The 23567-nt window shown below is 47.8% G+C and overlaps 2 protein-coding genes across 4 annotated transcripts in view; one reads left to right on the top strand and one right to left on the bottom strand.

The window, feature by feature from the left end:
* NR3C2 (nuclear receptor subfamily 3 group C member 2) overlaps positions 1 to 6172 on the top strand; it is a 294549-nt gene extending 288377 nt beyond the window's left edge. For both annotated transcript variants that reach the window (XM_023754929.1, XM_023754927.1), the window contains exon 9: positions 5518 to 6172. In XM_023754929.1, coding sequence (XP_023610697.1) covers positions 5518 to 5733 — 216 coding nt within the window. In that variant the 3' untranslated portion in view covers positions 5734 to 6172. The remainder of the gene's footprint in view (positions 1 to 5517) is intronic.
* Positions 6173 to 6310: 138 nt separating this feature from the next.
* ARHGAP10 (Rho GTPase activating protein 10) overlaps positions 6311 to 23567 on the bottom strand; it is a 248028-nt gene continuing 230771 nt past the window's right edge. Inside the window, exons 21-23 of one of the 2 annotated variants that reach the window (XM_006081762.3) lie at positions 10774 to 10926; positions 9852 to 9943; positions 6311 to 7037 (exon numbers count right to left, since the gene is read on the bottom strand). In XM_006081762.3, coding sequence (XP_006081824.1) covers positions 6949 to 7037; positions 9852 to 9943; positions 10774 to 10926 — 334 coding nt within the window. In that variant the 3' untranslated portion in view covers positions 6311 to 6948. The remainder of the gene's footprint in view (positions 7038 to 9851; positions 9944 to 10773; positions 10927 to 23567) is intronic. The other variant, XM_023754958.1, reaches the window with a different exon arrangement.

Raw genomic sequence — 23567 nt, 5'->3', positions numbered from 1 at the left:
ATAAAAGTATGATAACTGCTAGCCACTGTATCTGCACATTGCCTCGTTTATCTTGACAACTACATGTAAGCCTGTTCATTCTAGAGACTCACATGAGTAGACCAGATGCCCCATCTGACTCAGATGTCTTCCTCTAGTCGTCCTGGGCTGTCAAGAGGCTCAGGTCCCCACCAGCCATGATGTTTCTCACACTCCTTACAGACTCCCTCAATTCTGCTGATTAATATGAAACAGAAAAGAGCAGTAAGCAATTACCAGCTCCTTTTAAAACTAGAAAACATTTTCTTCCCCACAAGATAAATTCAAGCATAGCCATGCTCGGCTTAATGATGGGGATACGTCTGAGAACTGCATTATCATGCAGTGTCATTATTGTGGGGCATAATAGCACTCACACAGACCTAGACACTGTAGCCTACTACACACCCAAGCCTATCGCTCCTGGGCTACAAACCTGTACAGCATGTTACTGTACTGAATACTATGGATAATTGCAACATAGTGTTAAGTATTTGTGTATCTAAACATAGAAAGGGTGCAGTAAAAATACCGTCGAAAAGTTGAAGAAAATATTACATTCATACAGGCCACTTACCATGAATGGAGCTTGCAGGACTGGATGATGCTCTGGGTGGTGAGGGAATGGGAAGGTCTTTGATGTTACTGTATATGCTGTAGATTTTATAAACGCTGTACACTGAAGTTACACTAACTTTATAAAACCTGAGGTTAAATCAAGCATAAGAGAAAATGGTGCAATCAAGAGAGAACAGTAAACACGAGATATGTAACAGCATGCTGTTTTACAGCAAACAATTTATATGTAGAAAGAGTACACTCTCCAATAATGATAAAAATTAAAGTAAATGCATCAACCGGTAAGAAAGACATTTATTGTCAAGTAGCATGTACTGTACATAACCGCCAGTGCTGCTCTGTTACACTACTGACAGGTTTGTGTACACCAGCATCACCACAAGCAAGTGAATAATGCATTACACAATAATGTTACCATGGCTACGATGTCACTGGTGGTAGGAATTTTTCAGCTCCATTATAATTGTAGAAACCACGGTCATTTATGTGGTCTGCCATTGACCAAGAGGTCATGTAACTGGTCATCATTCAAACCATTTGCTTTGAGAAAGATTAGACTATTTGAGAGTTAAATAAATTCAACTTCACTTAAACACAGTAGATATTTTTCTGTAACACCTCACAATCATTAAACACAACACTAGAAAAAATTCATTTAAAAGACTAAAGTATATACAAACTTGTAAAGTATCTATAATTGAAGGTAATTTTATATATTAAAATTTATGGAACTTGACATATTAAGGAGTAGGGCTTTTCACAGAGAACCCATAACTTTAAACAAAAGCCATCTTAGGCTGTGAGCCCACCAAGGCTAGCAAGAGGCCACACCAGTTGGCACCCATGAAAAGAGTGGGTGCCCTTTCTGAATAAAGCAGGCTCAGTCTTAGGTCAAGTATGACCATATTTCTAAGAATTTCTAAGAGTGCTCTCAGGCCCAGAGAATCCAGCTGCACATCTAGGAATCAGCTAAGAACTAAGACCGCCCCTGTGACAGCCACCACTGTGGGCCAGAGCAGTGGGAATCTGCATCATGATGCATGTGTAGTTAGGGGCTGGTTTGCTCTCCTATGTTGAATACCCCTCAGGCAAGTAGACAACAGTGTCCTTTTATGTTAAAGTCAGGTCTAACATACTTCTTGATAAACCACAAGTGTACACAGACCAAAAGGACTTCATTATAAGTATCTCTGACAATTTAATTTCAAGTCATCCAATTGCCAATGCTGCATTTTTCTTGGAAATAAAACAGTGGCTTCCCAAACTGGGTAAGAGGAGATTAAGATATGATCTGAATGATCAGCATGGATCAAGACTGTACCGGACGCAAAGTAAACCATGGGGCAGAGTAGCAGGTAGTTAGCTGCAACCCCCCCCCCACCCCACACACACACACACACTCACGAATAATTAGTGGTTTACATCAATCACCATGGATGATTTCTCATGACTTTGAGTCAGCCAGGAGGGTTCTGCTGATGTGGGCCAGGCGGGGCTGAGTCAGGCTCATTTATGGACCTTGGGCAGCCAGCCTCTCCTGTGGGTCTAGGACGGTTTTGCTCCATGTGACGGCCTCATCCTCCAGTGGGCTAGCCTGTGCGTATTTTCATGGTGGAAGAAAGGCTCTAAGAAAGACAAGGGAAGGCCTAACAATTTTCAAGCCTTGGATGGCATCGTTTGCTCCTGTCTCACTGGCCAAAGCAAGTGACAAGGCCAAGCTTAGAGTCTGCGTGGGAGGGCCCCACAAAAAGGGCCTGGGCAAGGGAGGAGTGAAATTGGGGTCATTAAATCCATCTGCCACTAGCAATTACTCAGATATTTTCTTCATAGGATTTATGTTGCCAAGACAGTGGTTTCCAAGTTTTCATGGTTTAACAAACCCATTTCTTTGGATCTCTATGCCCTGGGCCCGCCTGTCCAGAGAGATCATGGCTCCTTCATGACTGTGAAAACGCGTGACTGGATCAGGCCACGTTCCTCCCACTCTGCTTGCTTCGCCTACAGTGTTTCTTCCGAAACTAAACCCTCTGAGGAAGGAGACATCCATACACTGACTCATGGCACTGAGCTGCCCCCATGCCTCTACTGCCCGAGTCCAAAGTGCAGGTGTCCTGTTTGGGGCAAAGCAGAAGTCTGCCCTCCAATCGAGTTGATCTTCTGATAGGAAAGAATTCTCAAGGTCTTCCAACCAGGAGACTGAGATATTTTAGCCAGGCACGAAAGCACTGGGACAATGGGCCAGCTTACCCTCGTGGGGTAGCAACAAATGACTGCCCAGGCAGGTCAAGGGAAAAAGAGTGACAAGCCTCTGAGAAGACATATGCAGAGGTAGGAACAGGACAGCCGCTTGAGGATGCTCTCCTGGAATAGTATCCTCCTACGGGGGTGGGGGTGTGAGGGAGAGAAAGTCATGTGGCTGAGGAAGGTTCAGAAAGTCATGGGAAACATCTGGCTGAGGAAGGGGTGACCATGGTTGCCTCTGGACTTGGGAGAACCAGGAAGAAGATGAGAAGGTGCCCAGCACTAAGGTGAAGGGGGAGCCCAGAAAAGGCCAAACTCTGCTGGGCAGAGGGAAAGAGCAGGGAATGGCCATTGGAGAAGGGACACTGGAGAGAAGCGGGGAGGGGAGAAGAAGGGGGACCGACTAACCCCCACCAGCACTGCACCCCGCCGCCTCCCATCTTCTCCTCTTACTAACCGGACGTCCCGCCATGCACCCTTCAGGCACTTGCACGCGTCACCATTTGTCACAGCATCTCAATGAGGTGGGTGCTACTCTCTCCATTTCACAGAGGGAACCGAAGCTTAAAAGAGCCCGAGTTAACATGCCCAAGGTCAGCAAGGCATTGGGGGAAAAGGACTTCAAAACCAGCTGTTTTTAACTCGTATCATGCTTTGAGCCGCTGTGTGAGCTCCCCAGGGCGGCTGGAACAAGCACCACAAGCTGGGTTGACTGAAACAACGGGAAAGTGTTGTCTCACGGGTCACAGTTCTGGAGGCGGGAAGTCCGAGCTCCGGGCGCCAGCAGGAGGGTCGTGGGGAAGGGCCTGCCCCAGGCCTCTCTCTGTGCCTTGCAGATGCCATCTTCTCCCCGTGCCTCCTCACACGGTCTTCCCTCGGCACGTGTCTCTCAGCAGCTAAGTGATACTGAGACATTTAAGGACACTGGTCATATTGGATTAGCCAACCCCATGGACCTCGCCTTAACTAATTACATCTGCAATAACCCTATCTCCGAATAAGGTCACATTCTGAGGTACTGGGGTCGGGCCTTCCACATACGAATTGTGGGTGGGGTGGAGTTACAATTCAACCGGTAACCACCATTATCCCCTGCTGGGCTCCTGGAGCAAAATGGTGCAGCAGAAGGAACAGGTGAGCAGCCCAGTGAAGCGGACGCAGCTCTTCGCCCTGGAGTGCCTCCCTTTTCTTATCAATAAGACGGGATCCTTCCCCGGCTACACAGTCACCGTGAGGAAAGAATGAGTTAGACATTGGTCACTGGCGCAGACGATCCGCTGCTTTCCCCACCTCCACCCTCAACCGCAGACGTTTCTGTCACGACAAGGAAGGGGGTGCAGCCCACACAGCCCTGTTCTCACGTGGCATCTCCTTCACAGGCGCAGAGACCACCAGGCAGACCCTTGGGTGACACCATGAGATGCAGGCCCACTGCCCCACTGCAAACAGGAGCCGTATCTGGGTGCCCTCTGTTGCCCAGGCCCCCGCGTGCCTCTGAATGAGCACAGCTGCAGACCCCTCAGCCGCTGCAGCTGGTGCTGAACCAGGGGTGGGGGGCGGGGCCTGCGCCCTGAGTGAGGCGGGGCCATTGCCCAGACAACCTTCAGCAGATGCTTGGGATCAGCCACACCCAGGCAGCAAACAGAGAACAATGCACCCCATTTCCCTTCTGGGGAAATGAAGGTGATTTGCCAAATGTAAGAGAACACCTCGTGATGCTGTTAGCAAATCTACTCTGGGCCTGGCCCGGGGGAGGCTGCCCACCTGAATTCCCCGGCAAGCCTGGCACAGTGCCTGGTCGCAGAGAAAAACACCCCTGGCGCTACCCTGCTCTTCACCAGGTACCCCAGGAAGGGTCTGCAGGGCGTGGGGCTGCCCCCACACTGCCCCCCTAGAGAGCACGAGTGGTCCTGACAAAGAGGCAGGTGACAATCAGAGTGCCAGCAGTTCCGTTAGCTGAGCGCGGACTATGTCCTGGGCATGCTGTATTGGGTCATTTCCACCCCAGCTATCATTTTTTTAGGAGGCAGGAACAGAACCACAGAGTTGATTTAATTTGCCCCAAACCACACAAGTAGCCAGACTTAGTGGCAATTTCCTTGACCAGGTTAAGTGGTGGGATATACCCTTTAGGGGGATAACAGCAATTTTGGGGTAACAGCACGTTGGGTACACCTCAGTGTGGATGATGGAAATCTCTCAAGCAAATACATAAATCAAGTCCAGGTATGGTGGGTCTTATTTTTCAGTGCCCCATGGGGACACACCAATTAGGAATACTGCCTGGAAATCACTCACAGTGCCCACCTGAGCCCACACACCGGCCCATACGCTTCCATTCCTCCACAGAGAGGCTTCTTAAAGCAGCGGTCGCCAACCCTTCAGACCACCGGTTGGCGACCGCTGTCTTAAAGGGGGGCACACCATAATCTCTTTTCATAAGCCAAGTGCCCCTTCTACACCGTAAGCGCAGGAAATGACAACTCAGTAAACAGGACACGAGGGGTTGTGGCACCCGCACCCCCTGGCCAAGCTGGCCCACGCCCAGGACTGGCTGCTGTCCTGTGGCCTGGGCGCCTCGGCAGCCCCAGTAGTCTCCATTGAGCCCACGTTCCGTGTTTTAAGTTACGCTACACTAACACCGCTTATTTTTAAGTTAACAGTGTAATTTTTCAACAGGCCCACTGCCGCACACACCTGACCCCAAACTCAACACCCTACCTGGTCCAGGGGAGGCACTTCAAACCTGAGGACCAGCAAGCTCTTGAATCGTCATCTAGGCAGAGGCGACCACGCGTTCTTCCTGTGACAGTCTCTGGAGAGAGGTCTGCCAGCACCTCCTGTGGGGACAGAAACACACGGAGCCCGGAGCCCAGAGCAGGCTCAGGCCCCTGAGACCCGGGACAAAGGGGTATCCTTTGCCCTGAGGGGCTGGGTCAGCCTGTGCCTGGGAGTCGGAGGCTAAGAAGAACGAGGGAGCGTCACAGCAGGGCTTGCCCACAGGTGGGCGGCCATCACGTGCAGGGTCGCCGCGAGGCTCCTCCAGCAAAGGTCTGAATGCCCGACCTGCTGCTGCGAAACCCAGCCTAATCCGAGAGTTAGTACCTAGAAAACAGAAAGCAGAGCTGTACAGCCCAGCGAGGGGGAGGGCTGGCCCCACAGCGCCGCTGCAGTTCACACACAAACCACTGGGGGCATCGCCCCAGCCCTGCTCCGGGTCAAGGGTCGCGCAGGCCCTGGAGAAAGGCTGTTCTGGAGGCTGGAGAAAGCCCTCTGGGACCTCACACTTCAGAGAGGCGGCTGCCCCCAGGAACACCGCCCCTTGCAGATAAGCAAGGCTCCTCCTCAATGTCGCCTTCCTGCGAGTGCCAGGTCAGCAGGAAGTGAATTTCCGTCCACCGGCTGGCAAATCATAAAACATTACAGAGGGAACACACTCCAGCATCCTCCCCACATTATGACACACACCAAATAGGAAATTACATTTTATTTCATTTACAGAGACCTTGGAGCAAAAGGGTGGTGTCGGGGAAACAGCACGCGGGTGAGCACCACCAAGGAGAAGCCTGTTATAAATATGCGGGTGCTCTCAGTGTAGCATGAGTGTCGGGTCCGAGAGGCCCGAGGGGGGCTGTCCAGGGAGGAGCACCTGCCCGCTGGGTTTAGAACAAGTCACTGCCCTGACCCCCGGCAGCAGCGCCTCCGCACATCCACCAGAGCCAGGAGGCCTCCTGCAAACACCACCAGGAGGACAGTTCCCTTTAAAACCTCAGCAGCAGGGTGGGGAGGTGTCGGGCGAGGTGGTGGCCAGTGGCGGAGATGGGGCTGGCAGGTGGCTGCCACCCTCCCTCCTGCTCTCTGGATAATTAACAATCACATGTCTGAGGCTTGACAAATGAAAAGTCCATCCTGACACTGTTCTCCTGCTCCACAGACCTACAGTTCTCTGCGCGGTGTGTCCCTCTCCCCACTTCTAGCAGTGTGTCCCCCTCCACACCCCCGGAGTGCCCATCGTGATCTGGAATTCCCGTGTGTCCGGTGGCTGTGGCTTCGCTGCCCCAGGCAGGGCCTTGGGTGCCAGGGTCCGTGGGGGCCCTCACAGGACGGGCGCTAGAGCAGCTTGACGTAATTCTGTGGAATCAGCCCCCTCTTGCCATTCAGAGTCCCTTCTAGCCAGCCAGGTTCCCTCGAGGTTTGTACTGAAAGGGAAGAGAAATCACTTTTTATCAAAATACCCCAAGTACTTGCTCCCTGTGAATTCATTGTACTGCTGTGTATCTTTTTCTTTCTTTTCTTTTTTTTGATATATTTTTAATGATTTCTAAGAGGGAAAGGGAGAGAACGAAACATCAATGATGAGAGAGAATCATTGATCTGTTGTCTCCTGCACGCCCCCTACTGGGGATCAAGCCTGAAACCCAGGCATGTGCCCTTGACCGGAATCGAACTTAGGACCCTTCAGTCCACAGGCCGATGCTCTAGGCACTGAGCCAAAAACAGCTAGGGCTGCTGTGTATCTTGAAGGCTCAACCAATAGTGAATGTGGCCACAGTGCTCCAAGGTCAGCAACATCCTCCATCCACAGATGACCATGTGCTACATTCAAAGCCCCACCTTCCATGACCCAAAACGCTGTCTTGACACACATCAATCTGTGGACGTCCTTGAAGATCAGGATGAAAACAGCATGCACAGAGAACTTACGGACCAAATCCAGAGTCACACAGAGAATGGAAAAGCCAGGATCTGATCTCAGACTCACTAACTTCACAGTTGACCATCCGTAGCTACCTGCCATCAACCTGTCCTCCCCCAAACACACTGAGATACTGGTATCTGTGTGTGTGTGTGTGTGTGTGTGTGTGTGCGTGTGTGTGTGTGGAGAGAAACACACACGCCACATAAACAGAGTCACGCACACACACTTTTTTAGGACTCCGGCAAGTCATTGAAGGACTTTGAGGTGGAGAACTTCAGTCCCCAGTGCCAGACATCTACCATCCTTGCTCACAGAACTGGCCCTCATCCCGGTGTTTGCAGGCCCAGAGGAGATGTCCCTGTCCCCAGTGTGGTTCTGGATTTTGCCAGTAACCGGTTCAATGTGAGTATATGATTCCATTCTGGCTATCAAGACATAAGGGCAAGTAAACTAGGAAAGAAGTTCTGGAAAACTTTTCTCATTCTAAGAATAAAAAGGGAACACAAGCAAGGAAGAGGCACCCTTCTGCTGGGGTTGAGTGTGGCCACGGTGCCTGCACCTGTGTGGCCATCCTGGCTGCATGGGGAAAGCCAGCCAGACGCCCCACCCCGAGCTGAGGATGCTTCAGCAGGGGGGACACTGTGGTCGTGTAGAATGTGCGTGAACCAACCCTAGAGCTCCCGATGCCCAGACTTCCTGCAGCGTGAGCTAATCCATCTTCATGATTAATTTACCTCCTGTGTCAGTTTCTGTTACTGCAGCACAAGGCCTCCTAATAGATACACCCCTACCAGGGTAAATATCTCAACAGTCCCGGAAAGGGATTCCAGAGGCTCCCAAACAAATCTAATCACACAATGCAAAAATTCGCCATCCTTTCTCAAATGGGTGGGTTTCAATGCTACATCCCGGCTCCCTCTTCTGCCATATGAGGGGCCAACAAGTGGCAGGCCTGGGGCAGGGCGGCTATGTCACCACGCTCTCTGCGTGGATATACGCGATGGTGGCAGAGGAATGATCTTGCTTACACTCCAAGATTAAAATTCCTCCACAAAATATAATTCTGTCAGATGTGGAGTTTTGTTGTGGTGGTTTGTTTTCTGTCACTATCAGAAGTCCCGGGCCCTCAAGAGTACACATATATAGAAATCTCTTCTAAAAGAGGCAACGTGCTTCCTAAAAACACAATCACCAGCAAATGCCGCATTACTGACAATATACCACTATGCACTGTGCTGATACATTCCATGTATTCCAAACATTCTGGCTAATCAACCATTCCAGAACTAAGGTTCTATTTCCCCAGAACTCTTTTGGGCAGCTCCACCCACACACGACATCACTGTTTCCACAGCAACCAATGAATTTCATCATGAGCTAGACTGGAGAAGAAATAAATCAAAGGGGGGAGAGGGGGAGACATATATTCAACCATTGGGGTAATTTGTGAAATATTAAGCCGGGCATAGTTCCTAAATGATTGTGTATGAATAATAAACACACATAAAAAGGTGCACCCTTATTTCAATGTGAAAAGTCAATACCCATATCTAAATATTCACACATTATTCAAATCAGCAAAAATCATGTAGAGCAGAGGAAGAGGAAGAGAATTATAAACCAAAATTTTTCTATAATAGTTCTCTTTCAGTAACTCAGATTTGGCAAACCTGAAGCATTTGGGAGGCTTGGTTGGGGACTCAGAGAAAAAACAGTGGATGCAAATCGGAAATATTCTTACCCTGGCCAGTGTTGCTAAGTGATTAGAGCATCAGTGCACAAACCAAAGGGTCTCTGGTTCCATTCCTGGTCTAGGGCACATACCAAGGTTCAATCCTGGCCCCTAATGGGGTGTGTGCAGGAGGCAACCAATCAATATGTCTCTCTCACCTCTCTCTCTCTCTCTCTCTCTCTTTCTCTCTCTCTCTCTCTCTCTCTCCATATATATATATTCCTCAGGTAAGAATTAACAAAGCAAAACAAAAAAAGAAATACAAAAAAAGAAATATATTTTCATTCCACTGGCACTAGCTTCTCTGCATCAGGAGATCAAGACCCAAAGAGTTAAAAGGGTTGAAGAATAACCAAGATGAAGGCAGGGGTGGGTGCCAGCCATCCAGACAGCTGCTGGCGTCCCGTTCCGGGGGGTGGGGGAGGTGAGGGGTGGGGAGGACCAGCTCTCTCCTGTCCAGAACATAATGGGAGAGACTTGTGCTGCTGACAATGCTCCAAACAGGGACCGCCTGGTCTATGCGGTAGACATTCTGGGTTGTAGACAGAATATATCCGACCACAAAGCTGTCAGAGCACTCACCATCCTCAAAAATTGCTCCTATTTCGAACGATAACTCGGAGCTGTGTTCTGCTTCACACGGATACACCGCTCGAGCCTTCCGACTGGTGACGCTGAGAAGGGACCGGGACAGGCACAAATTAACACATGGAGAAACTAGGAGAGAGAAACCTCACCTCCCGCCACCTCCCATTTCCCAGGTCTCATTTCTATGTCACTGGTGGGACAACTTCACCAAAGAAAGTAGGGAAGTGAACATCAGGCACAAGCACAGCACTTGAGTTTCAAGTAAATGATGGGCTTCAAATTCAAATGTTTCTTTAGGGAGCCTCTCTGAGCAGCTTTCACTGAAACGCTTCCCTAGTTCTCCTCTCCGCCTGGCGGGACGCCCTTTCCGATCCTTCCGTGCCATCAGCATGTGTATTTCCTAAGCACTGTGGTCCATCTATTGGGAAAAGCTCCAGTGTCTTGAGACAGAAGACACAGCAGTGACAGGCAGAGGCACATGTGTGCTCCGTGGCTTCCACAATTCCACAATGCTCTGCGGACACTGATCTGTCTGGACCGATGGTCAGCTTCCATGCCCTCTGGAAGGGGCCTGTTCACCACTATTCCCAGTGTCCCGTGAACCCTCCTTTAAAACAAAGCATGTGCTTTATAGTCATGTATAAAAAGTTGTTCTAAAATGAATGAATAGTTTCAAAACTGCAACATCAGCACCAAAAAGAGTAGGTTTAGCAGGTCTCACAGGAGGTAAATTTCTCCTGAGAATGTCCTTGCTCAGGAACGGGGTTCGGCCCTGAGACAAGGTTGTAAGTGTTGCCCAGGAGGCCGGAGGAGCCCGAGCCAGCCTTTTCCAGCCGAGGACACGAGCACCTGCTCAGGTTAAGGAGCCCGATCCATGTGCTGTCACCGTCCTCTACATCCCATCCCAACCATGTACCTTTCAGGTGGCTTGTCCGCTGGGGTGGCAGGAGGACAGGAAAGGAAAGGTGACAACTTGGGTGAAGGAGGGGTAACAGCTCGGTTGCAGCTCAGTGTGGTCGGAGACTGTGGGTTAAGCCACTGGACCATCGGTGGTCGGGTCTGGCTTGAGCTAAGGATGGAAGTTTGAAGAACCGGATTTAATAGTATAAAGGCCACAGAACCCCAAACACATGACACCTCCATCCTCAATAGCTAGGATGATGGCTCCCTTGTCTCTCCGGATGAACAGAAGGACAAAGTCCTCTCCACATGCTGCTCGAACCCCAAAAGCCACACCCCAAACTAGCGGCACCTTGTACTTCTCCAGGTTAGTGGAGAAGGTCGAGTCTCGTCCAACCTGACCAGGTATCAGCTCACTAATTAGGGCACTGGAATCCAAGTGCCCAGAAGAGTTGCTGGGACTTTTGAGGTTTTCTGTTCATGAGGAAAGTCAAATGAATGTGCAGCAGACATGGCGGCCTAGAGCTCCAAAAATTCAGCACGTGGCCTTTGGATGTTTAAAGCTTTTTTATCTGGTCATAAACATGTAGCAACTCAGAAGAAAACGCAGTGGGAATCAAGAGCCCTCTGGAGAGGACTAGACTAGCTTTAAAGGAGAAAGCAACGAATAGCAAAAACCTTTGGTGACCTGAACATTCCCTAACATTTGCAAATTTCAAAAAAAAAATTAATGGAAAAGGTCAGTGAACAGACTCCTGGAGGGGCCTCTAAACACAAAGGGAGAGTCGATACATGTGTGTCGACCTGAATTACATTCTTCTCCAGGCATCCAAATGGGAGGCGTGTGGTGATGGTCCCTGAAGCTCACTTTACAAGATCCTCCTTCCATTCCGTCTCACTTTCAGCACACACGTCTTCCATAGCTGCTCGGACCCAGGTGCTCCTCACCTCAAACTCACCCTCTTCAGCTAACACCAGTTTCCACGAGCAGCTGCTTCCGGTCCTTCCACACTCCTGAGCATTGCCTTTGAGTCTTCCTTCTCTAGAAAAACTAATACCACACTCTGTCCAGTTTTACTTCTAATTCTTCCCAGGCTGTTCCTCTGCCCACCTTCTCTTCATTATCAGGAGAACAAACCATTCTCATCGCCTTGTGTCTGTTATCACTGTGGTCTCTTGGCTCATCTCCAGCCCGTTCCTCCAACCCTGCCAGCTCAATCAGACACATTCAGCCACCTAAGACCCAATCTACCCAACCTGCCGCCCCCGGAACCAGTGTGCGCTCGTCTGCCTGCAGCTCTGCTTCCCTGAGTTTGGCACACACTCTGCCTCCTGTTTCTCCTCATCTCTCGGCCTCCCCAGTCCCTCTGCCTGGTCAAAGCTGTCCCCTAGCTCAGCTCAGCTCAGCTCCAGGCTGGTCACCCCAATGCTTCTCCTTTGACCTAAGTCACCGATCTTCCCTGAAGGCCCGTCACACCAATAAACAGGAGGGCAGGTTGACCTGAGCTGTTCTGTGATAGTTTCCGATACTTCTCTTGCCTTCTGGGCAAGAGCAAGTCTTTAGCTCTTTCTGTATACCACACATGGCCCGGAAGACTGCTAGGCACACGAAGTCCTCAACCAACATCCGAACAATCCATCTAGGTGTTCTATAACTAAAGTTGGATTTTATAAATCAGGTACCTGAAATATTCCACTATTGACTTGATATTTAGCTCACAGGTTTCCTATCCTTTGATCAGGAAAAGGGGTAGGGGATGTGCTTTTAAAAAACATTGTTCTTTGAATGACTTATTTATAACCCCCCTATCCAGCCGTTCATTTGGAAGTCACAAAACCTATCTCATACACAGCAAAGACACCCATAACTCTCAAAGTGATCTGTGTCACCAGCAGCAAAAGTCACTCCATTCTTCACCTGAAAATGTTCCTAATCAGGAAGGGAGAGGAAGGGTGAGTGGAGCTCTGAGAGAGAATTTAAGACTGCCATTAGCCAAACAATTGCCATTTTGTCTCCCAGCAATGATTCAAGGTGCTTGAACAAGGGTGGTGGTGGTGGTGGAAGATGAGATGTCTTACCACACCCCCGTCAACTCTTTCTGGTCATAAATAGCCAAGCGATTAAATGATGGTCATCCATCTGCTCAGAGGGAGGACAGTGATGGGATAAAGATAAACAATGTGACTATATTTATAAGGCTCTTTAAAAACACAGATCATAAATTCTATAGTTATCTACGTAATCCTCACATCTTTCTTTTTTAAAAAAGGCTTTCTGTCCTGTTGTTTTTTTAAATAAAGAGAAAATAACATTTTCGGAAAGCAAAAGAATTGTTGGAATGGTGGATGCAGAAGGTAAGGGCCGTAGCTGGGCTTTCTCCTTCTTGTCCCAAAGCAGAACTCAGAATCAGCAACCTTTTCCTGGGTCCAGTTCTCAACCTTTTTTGTTTGTTTGTTTTCTGTGATCTTTTTCTTGTCGTTTAAAATATAGATGTGTTACATGACCCAACACTAACCAGCTCACCAGGACAGCCTGTCAGACTTCCCACTTCGACTTAAATTTCTGTATTTGAGTTTCTGTCTTCTCCACAATATCTCAGAAGCCTCAGCTAGTGCTTCTCTGGATTCCAGAATCCCAAGTGGGCACAAACATTGCAAGCTGGGACATTCATAACAGGGAGCAAAACACAGGTCTGGAGACAGGCATAAGAAGTCACGTGGAGAATCGAAGTCCTATGGAGGAGGAGACCCACACGAACAAAACAAAGTTTGGAAACAGAACAGAGTAGCTGCTTGAATACAAGAAACTTTTCAGAGACTTTTCCACTGGGAAGGAATGGGAGGAGCAAGAAGTGGTTAAATAAATACACTGAAGACCTGAACATGAAATCTTACCTCAGACAGCAGAGGTCGGGTGAGGGTGTATTTCATAGGCTTCTCCCTAAGCAAACTGGCCATATTGTTCTGAAGCCAAGCAATTATAAACATGATCTTCTTTTTGTAAACCATCTCCTACCTTCCAGAATTTGGGTAGGGTGTGTGTGTGTGTGTGTGTGTGTGTGTGTGTGTGTTAATAAGTATCAACATTTTTTTTAACAATTTAATTCTTTAAAATATAATACTTATATTTTCTCCAAAAGCAGTAGAGGAAAATTTCTAAGAAAGTTCTGATACACTCTTCCTTTCTCTTCTTCGATTTAAAACATTTTAGAGGAATACTAAGCTATTTTGGAAATGGCGGCCCATAGCAAAGGTCTAGCACAGTGGTTCTCAACCTGTGGGTCGCGACCCCTTTGGGGGTCCAACGACCCTTTCACAGGGGTTGCCTAAGACCATCGGAAAACACATATATAATTACATATTGTTTTTGTGATTAATCACTATGCTTTAATTATGTTCAATTTGTAACAATGAAATTGGGGGTCACCACAACATGAGGAACTGTATTAAAGGGTCACAGCATTAGGAAGGTTGAGAACCACTGGTCTAGCAGTTCTTCTCAACCTGGCTGCTAGGAGCGAATTAAGCTCCAAGGCATTCACAATGAATGAGCATCTCTCCTGTACATCTAGAATGGTTCTAGCCACCTATGTGTTGGGAGACAATTCTCTGTGTGTCTCTCGTGTTTCTGCATATGTTACAAACGGAGGCACTGGCTGCCTTTGTTCGGGATTATAGAGCAAACAGGGCAGATGGAGATTGTGACTTCCCTGGAGCAAAGGGCAGGTTTACTGCCCTTCCTAAAAGATCTGGGTTTCCTAAACTCCAGGTTCCTCTCCTGTCACACTCCGTGGAGGTGTTGCCTGGCCCAAGGGCACCAGCTGAGGGGAATCGGGACAGGAAGTGACACGCCTGCTAGCCACTGCTATGATCAGTGGAGTCCTCTGCCAGCATCCACGACACCACCACAGGCAATTAGGGAAGCTGGCAAGCAGAGTATAATTTCAGACCTCACAGTTCCTTACATGAACACCCTTGGGAGAACTGAGAAAATACTGAGGCCATTTTCCTATTCTGTGGCTTAGCAGAGAATCCTGGCTAAGAAAGTTTTTGGGTTAAAGATCAAAAATGATGGATGACATAAACATAAAAATCTCCTTACCTGGTAGAACATAAGGAAATGGTTTTATTGTGTTTGTTTTTTTTAATATTTTTTAATTGATTTCAGAAAGGAAGGGAGAGGGCGAGTGAGGTAGAAACATCAATGATGAGAACAATCATTATCGGCTGCCTCCTGCACATCCCCTACCGCAACCCCGGCATGTGTCCAAACCGGGAATCAAACTTTGACCTCCTGGTTGATAGGTCAACGCTCAACCCCTGAGGCACACCAGCTGGGCCATAATGAAATGTTTTGAGTGTCCTCTCCTACCACCTCCCAAATTTAAAACTGTTCTTTAAAATCTCCTTATTTCCTTCTTCCTGCTGCCGCTTTAACGAAAGGATTTTTGATGAGTAAGACTGGCATGATCACAAGCCACCAATTTTATTTAATGATGAGCTGCTGACCAATTACAAAAAAAACGTGCCTAAGTGCTACATGTTTCCTGAAAGGCAACTTGTGCTTTGCAAAAATGGAGACAGAGTAGTTAACTCCTCCTGAAAAGCTCAGAAACCACATTCACCAAAACAAAAATAGATTCCAGAAAAACAGTAATATCTGTTTGTTTGCTATCTTCCCAATTTCACACACTAAATGGCAAGAATCTTCTAAAAAAGAACACCTCTCCACTCCACACGGGGAAGCAACGTCACCACCTTGCTTTAAGGAGAAATGTTTCCTTCTGAAAGACAGGGACAGATGGACAAGAGGGTCTCACTAAAAACACACAGAAGATCCATACCACTAACTCAGAAACTCAGCCTTGAAAGCACTTACACTGAAAGTCCACCTGGTCTGGACAGCGTGGCTCAGTGGTTGAGCCTCGACCTATGGGTGTCAACCTATGAACGAGGAAGTCAAGGTTCGATTCCCAGTCAGAGCACATGTTCAGGCTGCGGGCTTGATCCCCAGTGGGGGGGCGTGCAGGAGGCAGCCGATCAATGATTCACTCTCATCATCATCATCCTTTCTCTCTCTCTCTCTCTCTCTCTCTCTCTCTCTCTCTCTCCCTCCCTCCCTCCCTCCCTCCCTGAAATCAATAAAAAAATATATTTTAAAAAAATAAAAAGGAAGTCAACCAGGCTATTCCCAAGGCAACAAAGTCTCCTGTGTTTGTGCGGGGTGGGGTGGGTGGAGGGGTTTGGGAAGATCAGCAGGAAGCGGAATAGGCATTTGTGAAAGTGAGGAGAGAATGCTCTTCTATAAAAAGCATCAACACACTTGCTTTGGAAAAACAGGTCTGTATTCCAGGGCAAGACCCCATGGCTTTTGCAGTGGGGAGGAATCAGCTCTCAAGCACATGAAATTTGGACAGTAGCTGCATATGCTTACACTCTGCAGAGTTTATTCTTCTAAAATGTAACAAATCAGTGCTATATGCTGCTTCTCATTCACACTGTGACCCAACAGTCTCCAATATCAGACTCTACACTCTATGCAGAATAAAAACTTTTTGGCAGCAACAAAGCACAGACATTTCAGAAATGGGGGCAGCGGTTAGGGGTCTTAACTTTTAAAATTGGACAACAGCTGCAGAGTCACCAGGGGACTCCTGCACCTCACAAACATTTTCTGGCAATGCACAGCCAGGTCAGACTCTGGGCAGCAGCCTTGAGCGCTGAGCATGATTTAAAATTCAAAGGATGCAGAAGAGGGAGAATGCAAGTCAAGAAATGACTGCTTCTATGAAGTGATTAAATCCCCCAAATAGCAAGATATCTGATGGGGGTTATATGATGTCAGAATCCAATCAGAAGTTTGCACTGGAATGAAAGATTTTAAAAACTCATTTATTTGCAAGGTCTCTGAGCAGAAACTAACACATTAGTGGAATGATCTTTCATTTCAGCCTGAGAAACACACAGCATAAGTCTAGAACAGCTGTCCTGGGCAAAAGTGTTTGAAAATGTTAATAAAGACAGAAGGAAATATTGTAGATCTGTATATTATGGGAAATCTCTGTTCCAATAAGTGCCACAGTTATTCCATAAGTGCCGGAGGGGGAGAATCCCACAGCCAGCACGCCGCTGGCTCCTACTGAGCTGGCAGAGGGGACGGCAGTGAAGAGAAGCAAACAGTCATGACAAGAGAGTCACCATCATCCACGGGACTGGGCAAGGAGGCCTTCACTGTCCCAGGAGGATTCCAAACAAACCCTGTTTGCTCATCATTCATGGTCTGGGAACTATCAGGCCCCATGCCGGGCCTTGGGACTCCCAGGGGACGATGACATCTGCTCTCCATGAGTACCCAGGCAAGGGGGTGGAGACTGACAACTGATCCTCATAATGCAATGTGATGTGTGCCATGTAGAGAGGTGCCCACGGCCCTCAGAGAACAGAGGAGGAAGCATCTAGCTATGATCGGGCATCCAGGAAGGCTTTCTAGAAGAGGCGGTGTCTGCCCTGAGCTGATGCTGCCATCATCAATATCACCCAAGCTCCTGCTGGGCACAGCTGCACAGTCCAGCACTGAGCTAGACTCAACTCATACAGGAGTCCATGCGTTCCTGACATACTACTATTCCACAGTACACGTGAGAAGACAGCCTGAGAAAAGTGAGAGTGACTTACAAATCATTTTATTTCCCGGAAAAAAACCCACAAAAAACAAACAATCTACACCAAAGGGGAAAATTACTGATATTAAGTGGATGTCACCATTTTTTTTAAATTGTGTGTTCACCACCCCAAGTCAAGTCTTCTTCCGTCACCACTTTATTATTTTTTTTAATATATTTTATTGATTTTTTACAGAGAGGAAGGGAGAGGGATAGAGAGTTAGAAACATCGATGAGAGAGAAACATCGATCAGCTGCCTCCTGCACACACCCTACTGGGGATGTGCCCGCAACCAAGGTACATGCCCTTGACCGGAATCGAACCCGGGACCCTTCAGTCCGCAGGCCGACGCTCTAACCACTGAGCCAAACCGGTTAGGGCCCGTCACCACTTTAAATTAAAAAAAATGTTTTAAAGTTGCTAAATGCAATGTAGTGGGATTCTAGATTGGATGCTGGAATAAAAGAAGGACACGAGTAAAAAACCAGTGAAATCTAAATAAAGTTTGTAAGTTAATAATGTTGGACCGAGATGAATCACTTACTTTAAACAAAAGTTCTGTGGTGCCATGTAAGATGTTAATAGCGGGGAAAGCTGGGGAAGGGTTTATGGAAACACTTTTATTTATTTGGTGTTTCAAATCTGTTTTCATTTATTTTTTTGAGAGAGAAGAAGGGAGAGGGAGAGAGGGATAGAAACATCCATGAGAGAGAAACATGGACTGGCTGCCTCCTACACACCTTCTACTGGGAATCGAGCCTGCAACCGGGCATGTGCCCTGGCTGGGACTAGAACCTGGGACCTCTTGGTGCCTGGGGCAATGCCCAACCAACTCAGCTACATTGGCTGGGCTGTGGGAGCACTTTTATACTACTTTTGTGACTTTTCTGTAAATCTAAAACTATTTGAAAATACACTTTTAATTTTAATCAATAGGTTGTAAAAAGAATGACCCCAAATAAGCATTTTAATGACTGAAACACTAAAGGCCTCTTGAAATGACAATCACAAGCATAAGAAAAATGTTTGGTTGGTTCAATGACAAGAAAGAATTCCTGAGGGTTTCTTTAAAAAGTCACCTGCGCTGCCCATCTGAAAAATGGCAATTAACCAGGAAACTGACTTCTAAGAAACGGGACTCTTCCAACTAGGCTTGTTCTGTTTACAGGGTAGGCTGAGGTAAAGGGCAAGGCAGTGAATACTTTAGGGCAGTGGTTCTCAACCTCCTGGCCCTTTAAATACAGTTCCTCATGTTGTGACCCAACCATAAAATTATTTTCGTTGCTACTTCATAACTGTAATGTTGCTACTGTTATGAATCGTAATGTAAATATCTGATATGCAGGATGGTCTTAGGCGACCCCTGTGAAAGGGTCGTTCGACCACCAAAGGGGTCGCGACCCACAGGTTGAGAACCGCTGCTTTAGGGTCTGAAGGCCACACATGGCAGGTCTCAGCTCCGCCATCATTGCATCTAAAAAGCAGCCACAGACAAAATGCAAATAACTGGGTGGCTGTGTTCCAATAACACATTCAGTTATGAAAGCAGGCGGCAGTGAGCCATTGTTTGCTGACCCCTGGGTTAGAGGGGCCAGATGGGAATCCATTGTGGTGGAGAGTGCGGGGAGGTAGGGATGACAGCAAATGCCCCTGAGCTTGAAAGGCCCCTGCTCCCCGCTCTCCATCTCCACGGGCTTTGTGGCAGGGGGTCCCGTGTGCCCGGAGCCCACCTGCACACACCCGGGCTTCCCTGTTGGAGCTCTCTGCACCACTGCGCGCCATCCCGTGCAGGAGGGAGGCAGCCGATACGTCAGGCCGGCATGTCAAAGCAGTAACTTGTTCACCCTTAAGAAAAAAATGTCTTTTACGGGAGGCAGGTGGCCAGGGAGAAAAGGGCACCACAGGAAATGAGTCCCACACAGATAAGACAGAGCCTGTCGAAGAAGGACTCGGCCACACTGAACGCTCAGTCCTCGCCCTGTGAGATGTTCAGGCTTCTGGGTGACTTTCCCCCCTCAACATCAAGTGGGCACCACCAGCCAGTCAGCTTGTAACTTACAAAAGCCACTCCTAGGGCGATCGATTTCTGGGGTTTTGCTATAAAAGAACTGCCTTAGGATCCCACCTGCCCAGCCTTTCCCTCGGAGCATCCCCTGAATTCCATCCGTCTCCTTCCAGACGATCATTGCGGAATCGGGTACGGGGGCTGAACCGAGAAGGAACCGTGGCTTCATTCCTGCCAGTGTCAGGGCTTTAGAGGTCTCTGCATAACTCACAGGCATGTTCCTACCAGCTCAGCTCCCCTGTGAAAACGAGCTGCCACCCGACCTGAGGGCTGAACAGGGGTTGCAGTTGGGAAGGGCTACAGCATCACTCAGCTAAGAAAACCTTCCTGTTTCACACCAAACTGTCTGATGGGTTGCCTGTGGTGACAGACGATGAGCCACCCACACTGTTCAGAATATGGAGCTGGTGGGGCCCCAGGGGGGACCCCAGGCCTTGGTCACGCAATATCCCAAGGTCCTATTCGCAGAGGCTCCGACAAAGTAGATTCTGACACAGACAGCTTGGCGAGGACCCAGGCCGAGTCCTCCTGGAAAACCTACAGCAACTTCTGGAAACAACACAACTTCAGGTCAACACCTAAGGCTTCTGCAGGTCTCGAGAGGTTCTGCAGGTCTCCCTGAGCTGTTAGTGAGGAGATTCTATAACGGACGAACCAGGAAGTCGGGGTAAGTGAAAATAAGAATATCAGGTTAGGTTCTCCGAGGGAAGGGAATGCCAAGCAGGTGGCTGCCCAGAGCTCCCGGGGGAGCAGGACTGGGTTTTATTACATGTGGTTCCTTGAAACCTCACAACAGCCCGGGAGGCGGATGTTGTTGTTCCCCTTTTACAGATAACCTTGCTAAGCCTTGGTTTGCTTACAAAATTGATAGAAGGCCCCCAAGGTTTTGAGAAGCAGAATGAGGCTGCACTGACTCTAAAATCAGTGCTTTTCTAAGTCTGGACTGTCTTCCAATGTGCAGGGAGCTCCAGGGCCCTGCCTGCATTTCAACCCTGAGAGGGACCCAGCCAATGAAACGAAAAAGAAAAACAAAACGAGACTAATGGGAAGATAATTTTTGAGTCTGAAGCAGAAAAAAAAAGCTACTATAAAATTCAGATGTGTCTCTTTCTTTTGGAAAATCGACTTTTCATTATGGGGCTTTAATAAACATGCTAGCTTGAAAATAAAATCTCTACATTTATTTACAGCACAGCAAAGGAAGACAGGAATTAGGCCACACATCAGTGCAAAGTACACAATAAAAATATCAAAAACACCCTAGCAAGACACAGAGGGCATTAAGATGTGAGGGTGTCTGGCCAGAGTGGCTCAGATGGTTGAGCACTGTCCTGGGCACCAAAAGGTTGCCGTCAGGGCACATACCTGGGTTCAGTGCCCAGTCAGGGCCTTTACAGAAAGCAACTGATCAATGTTTCTCTCTCACGTGGCTCTCTCTCCCCCCGACACACCCCCCTCTGCCTTCCTCTAAGCATGTCCCACATGAGGATTTAAAAAAAAAAAAATGTGAGCATACAAGGCATAATTTCTATACGAAGTTGGAGAGAAGACTCAAAGAAATACACAGGACAAAAACTGTGCCCCAAAGAAATGAATGTAAACAGACATTTGTGGTCCATGGCCAAGTATGTGGGCCCTGAGATTAGCTTCAAGAGCCTCCTGAAGCTGAAGGGAGACAACTGGCGATCGCATTACTCACAGAAGATTATGGATGCTGCCCTGCTGCCAAATATCAAATGTCCAGGTCTCCCAGCCCTGTGTTAGGGGAAGATGCCCTCGTCCCCAAATCTCAGCCAAAGGTGTTGGATGATGAATGTGCAACAACCAGATTCAAGTGTTTATTCCCCAGACGTAATTATAAACCACAGCCACATGACAACGTAGGGTCAGTGCGCCCTATTCTAACTAAGGGCAACGACCAGCTGACAGCCAGTTACCTCACTGGGTCTCAAAATTGGGGGACACCTGTAATTTGAACAATCTTCCCATAAGCAACCAATTTCAATCCCAACAGTAAAACAAGTCACTGTGAAAGACATCCAACTCCACCTCTGTCCCTTACAAGTCCTGAGGCTCAGGGCAACTTTCCTACCCTTCTCTGTGCCTCTGTTTCCCTCTCCAAAAATGAAGGTATGTCTATGGGGATTAAAATTAAATGTCATTTATAGAGCAGGTAAAACAGAGTCTGTTGACCACCAATAATTAAAGTTCCATGGTTTCTGAGAAACACAAGAGGGCAACCTATCGAATCAAGCCATCTCTGCAGCCACTGACCACCAGCACTGCTGAAGCAAAATTTCTCCCCCTGTAGGCCCCAGCCCCGCCACAGGAAGTCCAAAAAGAGCTAACTTCTGAGTAGAATTTACAAAGCTACTGTAGGCTCACATCAAGGTACTACACTTCTGCTCTTTGGCCCGATTCTTTCTTACATTGGGCTATCTTAGACTTCAAACTTTCTGAACCCACCCAGGGACCTTACTGCTCACTTAGGTATGGGAGAAGGAACTGGCTTCCACGTCATTCTTCACAGCACCCAGCACCCGAGAACACGCCCTTTCCAATGCAGGCACGAGCTCTATCAGAGATCTCAATGTACCCCACCTTCTGTAACCAGGGGCCAGTCTTCAGGCGAGCAGAGCAAAGGTGCTAACCTTACTAGGATGGGTCCTCCCTATTGGCCAAAAAAATGCTGGAAATTCCTAGGACAGGGCAGTTCATTCCTTTAGGTTAACGATCACCCTTGCCTGATCTCTTTTTAAATCTGCATAGCTTTCATCCCCTTGTTACAAAAGCAACATAGGTTCATTTTAGTCAAATTAGTAATAAAGCAGATGTGCAAAAAAATAAAAAGTTTTAAAATATAAATTCCCTATTTGCTCTTCAAACAATAATCATAATAAAAGAGGTAAAAATATAGGCCACCAACTTACAGGGTGAACTGACTGCCCCTGGCAAAAGGGTTGGAGCAGCAAAGTGGAGGAGGGATGGGCTGAGACACCCTCCCTGAAGTGGGGGAGGGGAGGGAAAAGGGAAAGAAACAAACACAATGTTTGCCTATCACTGCTGCCACCTTAAAATTTCTAGCTGTGAGCCAGATTTCACAGATATGTTAAAAAAATATTTAAGATGATTTTTTCTGAACTTTAAACAAATCATTCATGGCTTGTAGAATACTAAGCCACAAATCAAGTGCAAGGGGCACTTTGATATTTCCTGGGAAAATCCATCCACTTCCTAAAAAGCAATCGTGGAAGCAACATCAAGTGATGTGAAATGCCAAGTCACTGTCTAGGGCAGTGGTTCTCAACCTTCCTAATGCCGTGACCCTTTAATACAGTTCCTCATGTTGTGATGATCCCCAACCATAAAATTATTTTCATTGCTACTTCATAACTGTAATTTTGCTACTGTTATGAATCGTAATGTAAATATCTGATATGCAGGATGTATTTTCATTGTTACAAATTGAAGATAATTAAAGCATAGTGATTAATCACAAAAACAATATGTAATTATATATGTGTTTTCCGATGGTCTTAGGCGACTCCTGTGAAAGGGTCGTTCGACCCCCAAAGGGGTTGTGACCCACAGGTTGAGAACCGCGGTCTATGGGAAAGCTCTGTGTTTGCCCAGTCTAAAGGAAGCAGGTTGTTTATTTCCTGCACACACAGTCCAGGGGTGACAGGCACCGGCTGTCGAGGAGGATGGAATTTTAAGCAACTAACATCAAGTCTGGGTGGACAGACATCTCTGCCTCGAAACAGATCAGGGCACCCCTGGGAGAGATGCCTCAGGAATATCTGGACATTCCGGATAAACCAGGCCAATCCTCTCATCCAGTGAGAGAGGAGTCCGCCACCCTCCTGGCCTCCCAGAGCACCCACACCTCCAGCAACTAAGAGCTTCCCAAGATGCCGCCATCCAAGCATGGGAGCTGCCTGCAGAAAAGGCAGTCTTCCTTCTAATGGGAAATCTATGGAGGCAGCTGAGAGCAATGCCGGAAGTTACTTAAATGAGATTTTCTTCTGTGGCAGGGAACTTAACAGGATTACTTGTCAAGGACCTGCCCCTTCGCTTACAAT

Source organism: Myotis lucifugus, unplaced genomic scaffold (genome assembly GCF_000147115.1).
Source record: "Myotis lucifugus unplaced genomic scaffold, Myoluc2.0 scaffold_1, whole genome shotgun sequence".
NCBI lineage: Eukaryota > Metazoa > Chordata > Mammalia > Chiroptera > Vespertilionidae > Myotis > Myotis lucifugus.
This window is presented reverse-complemented; position numbering and strand designations above follow the sequence as displayed.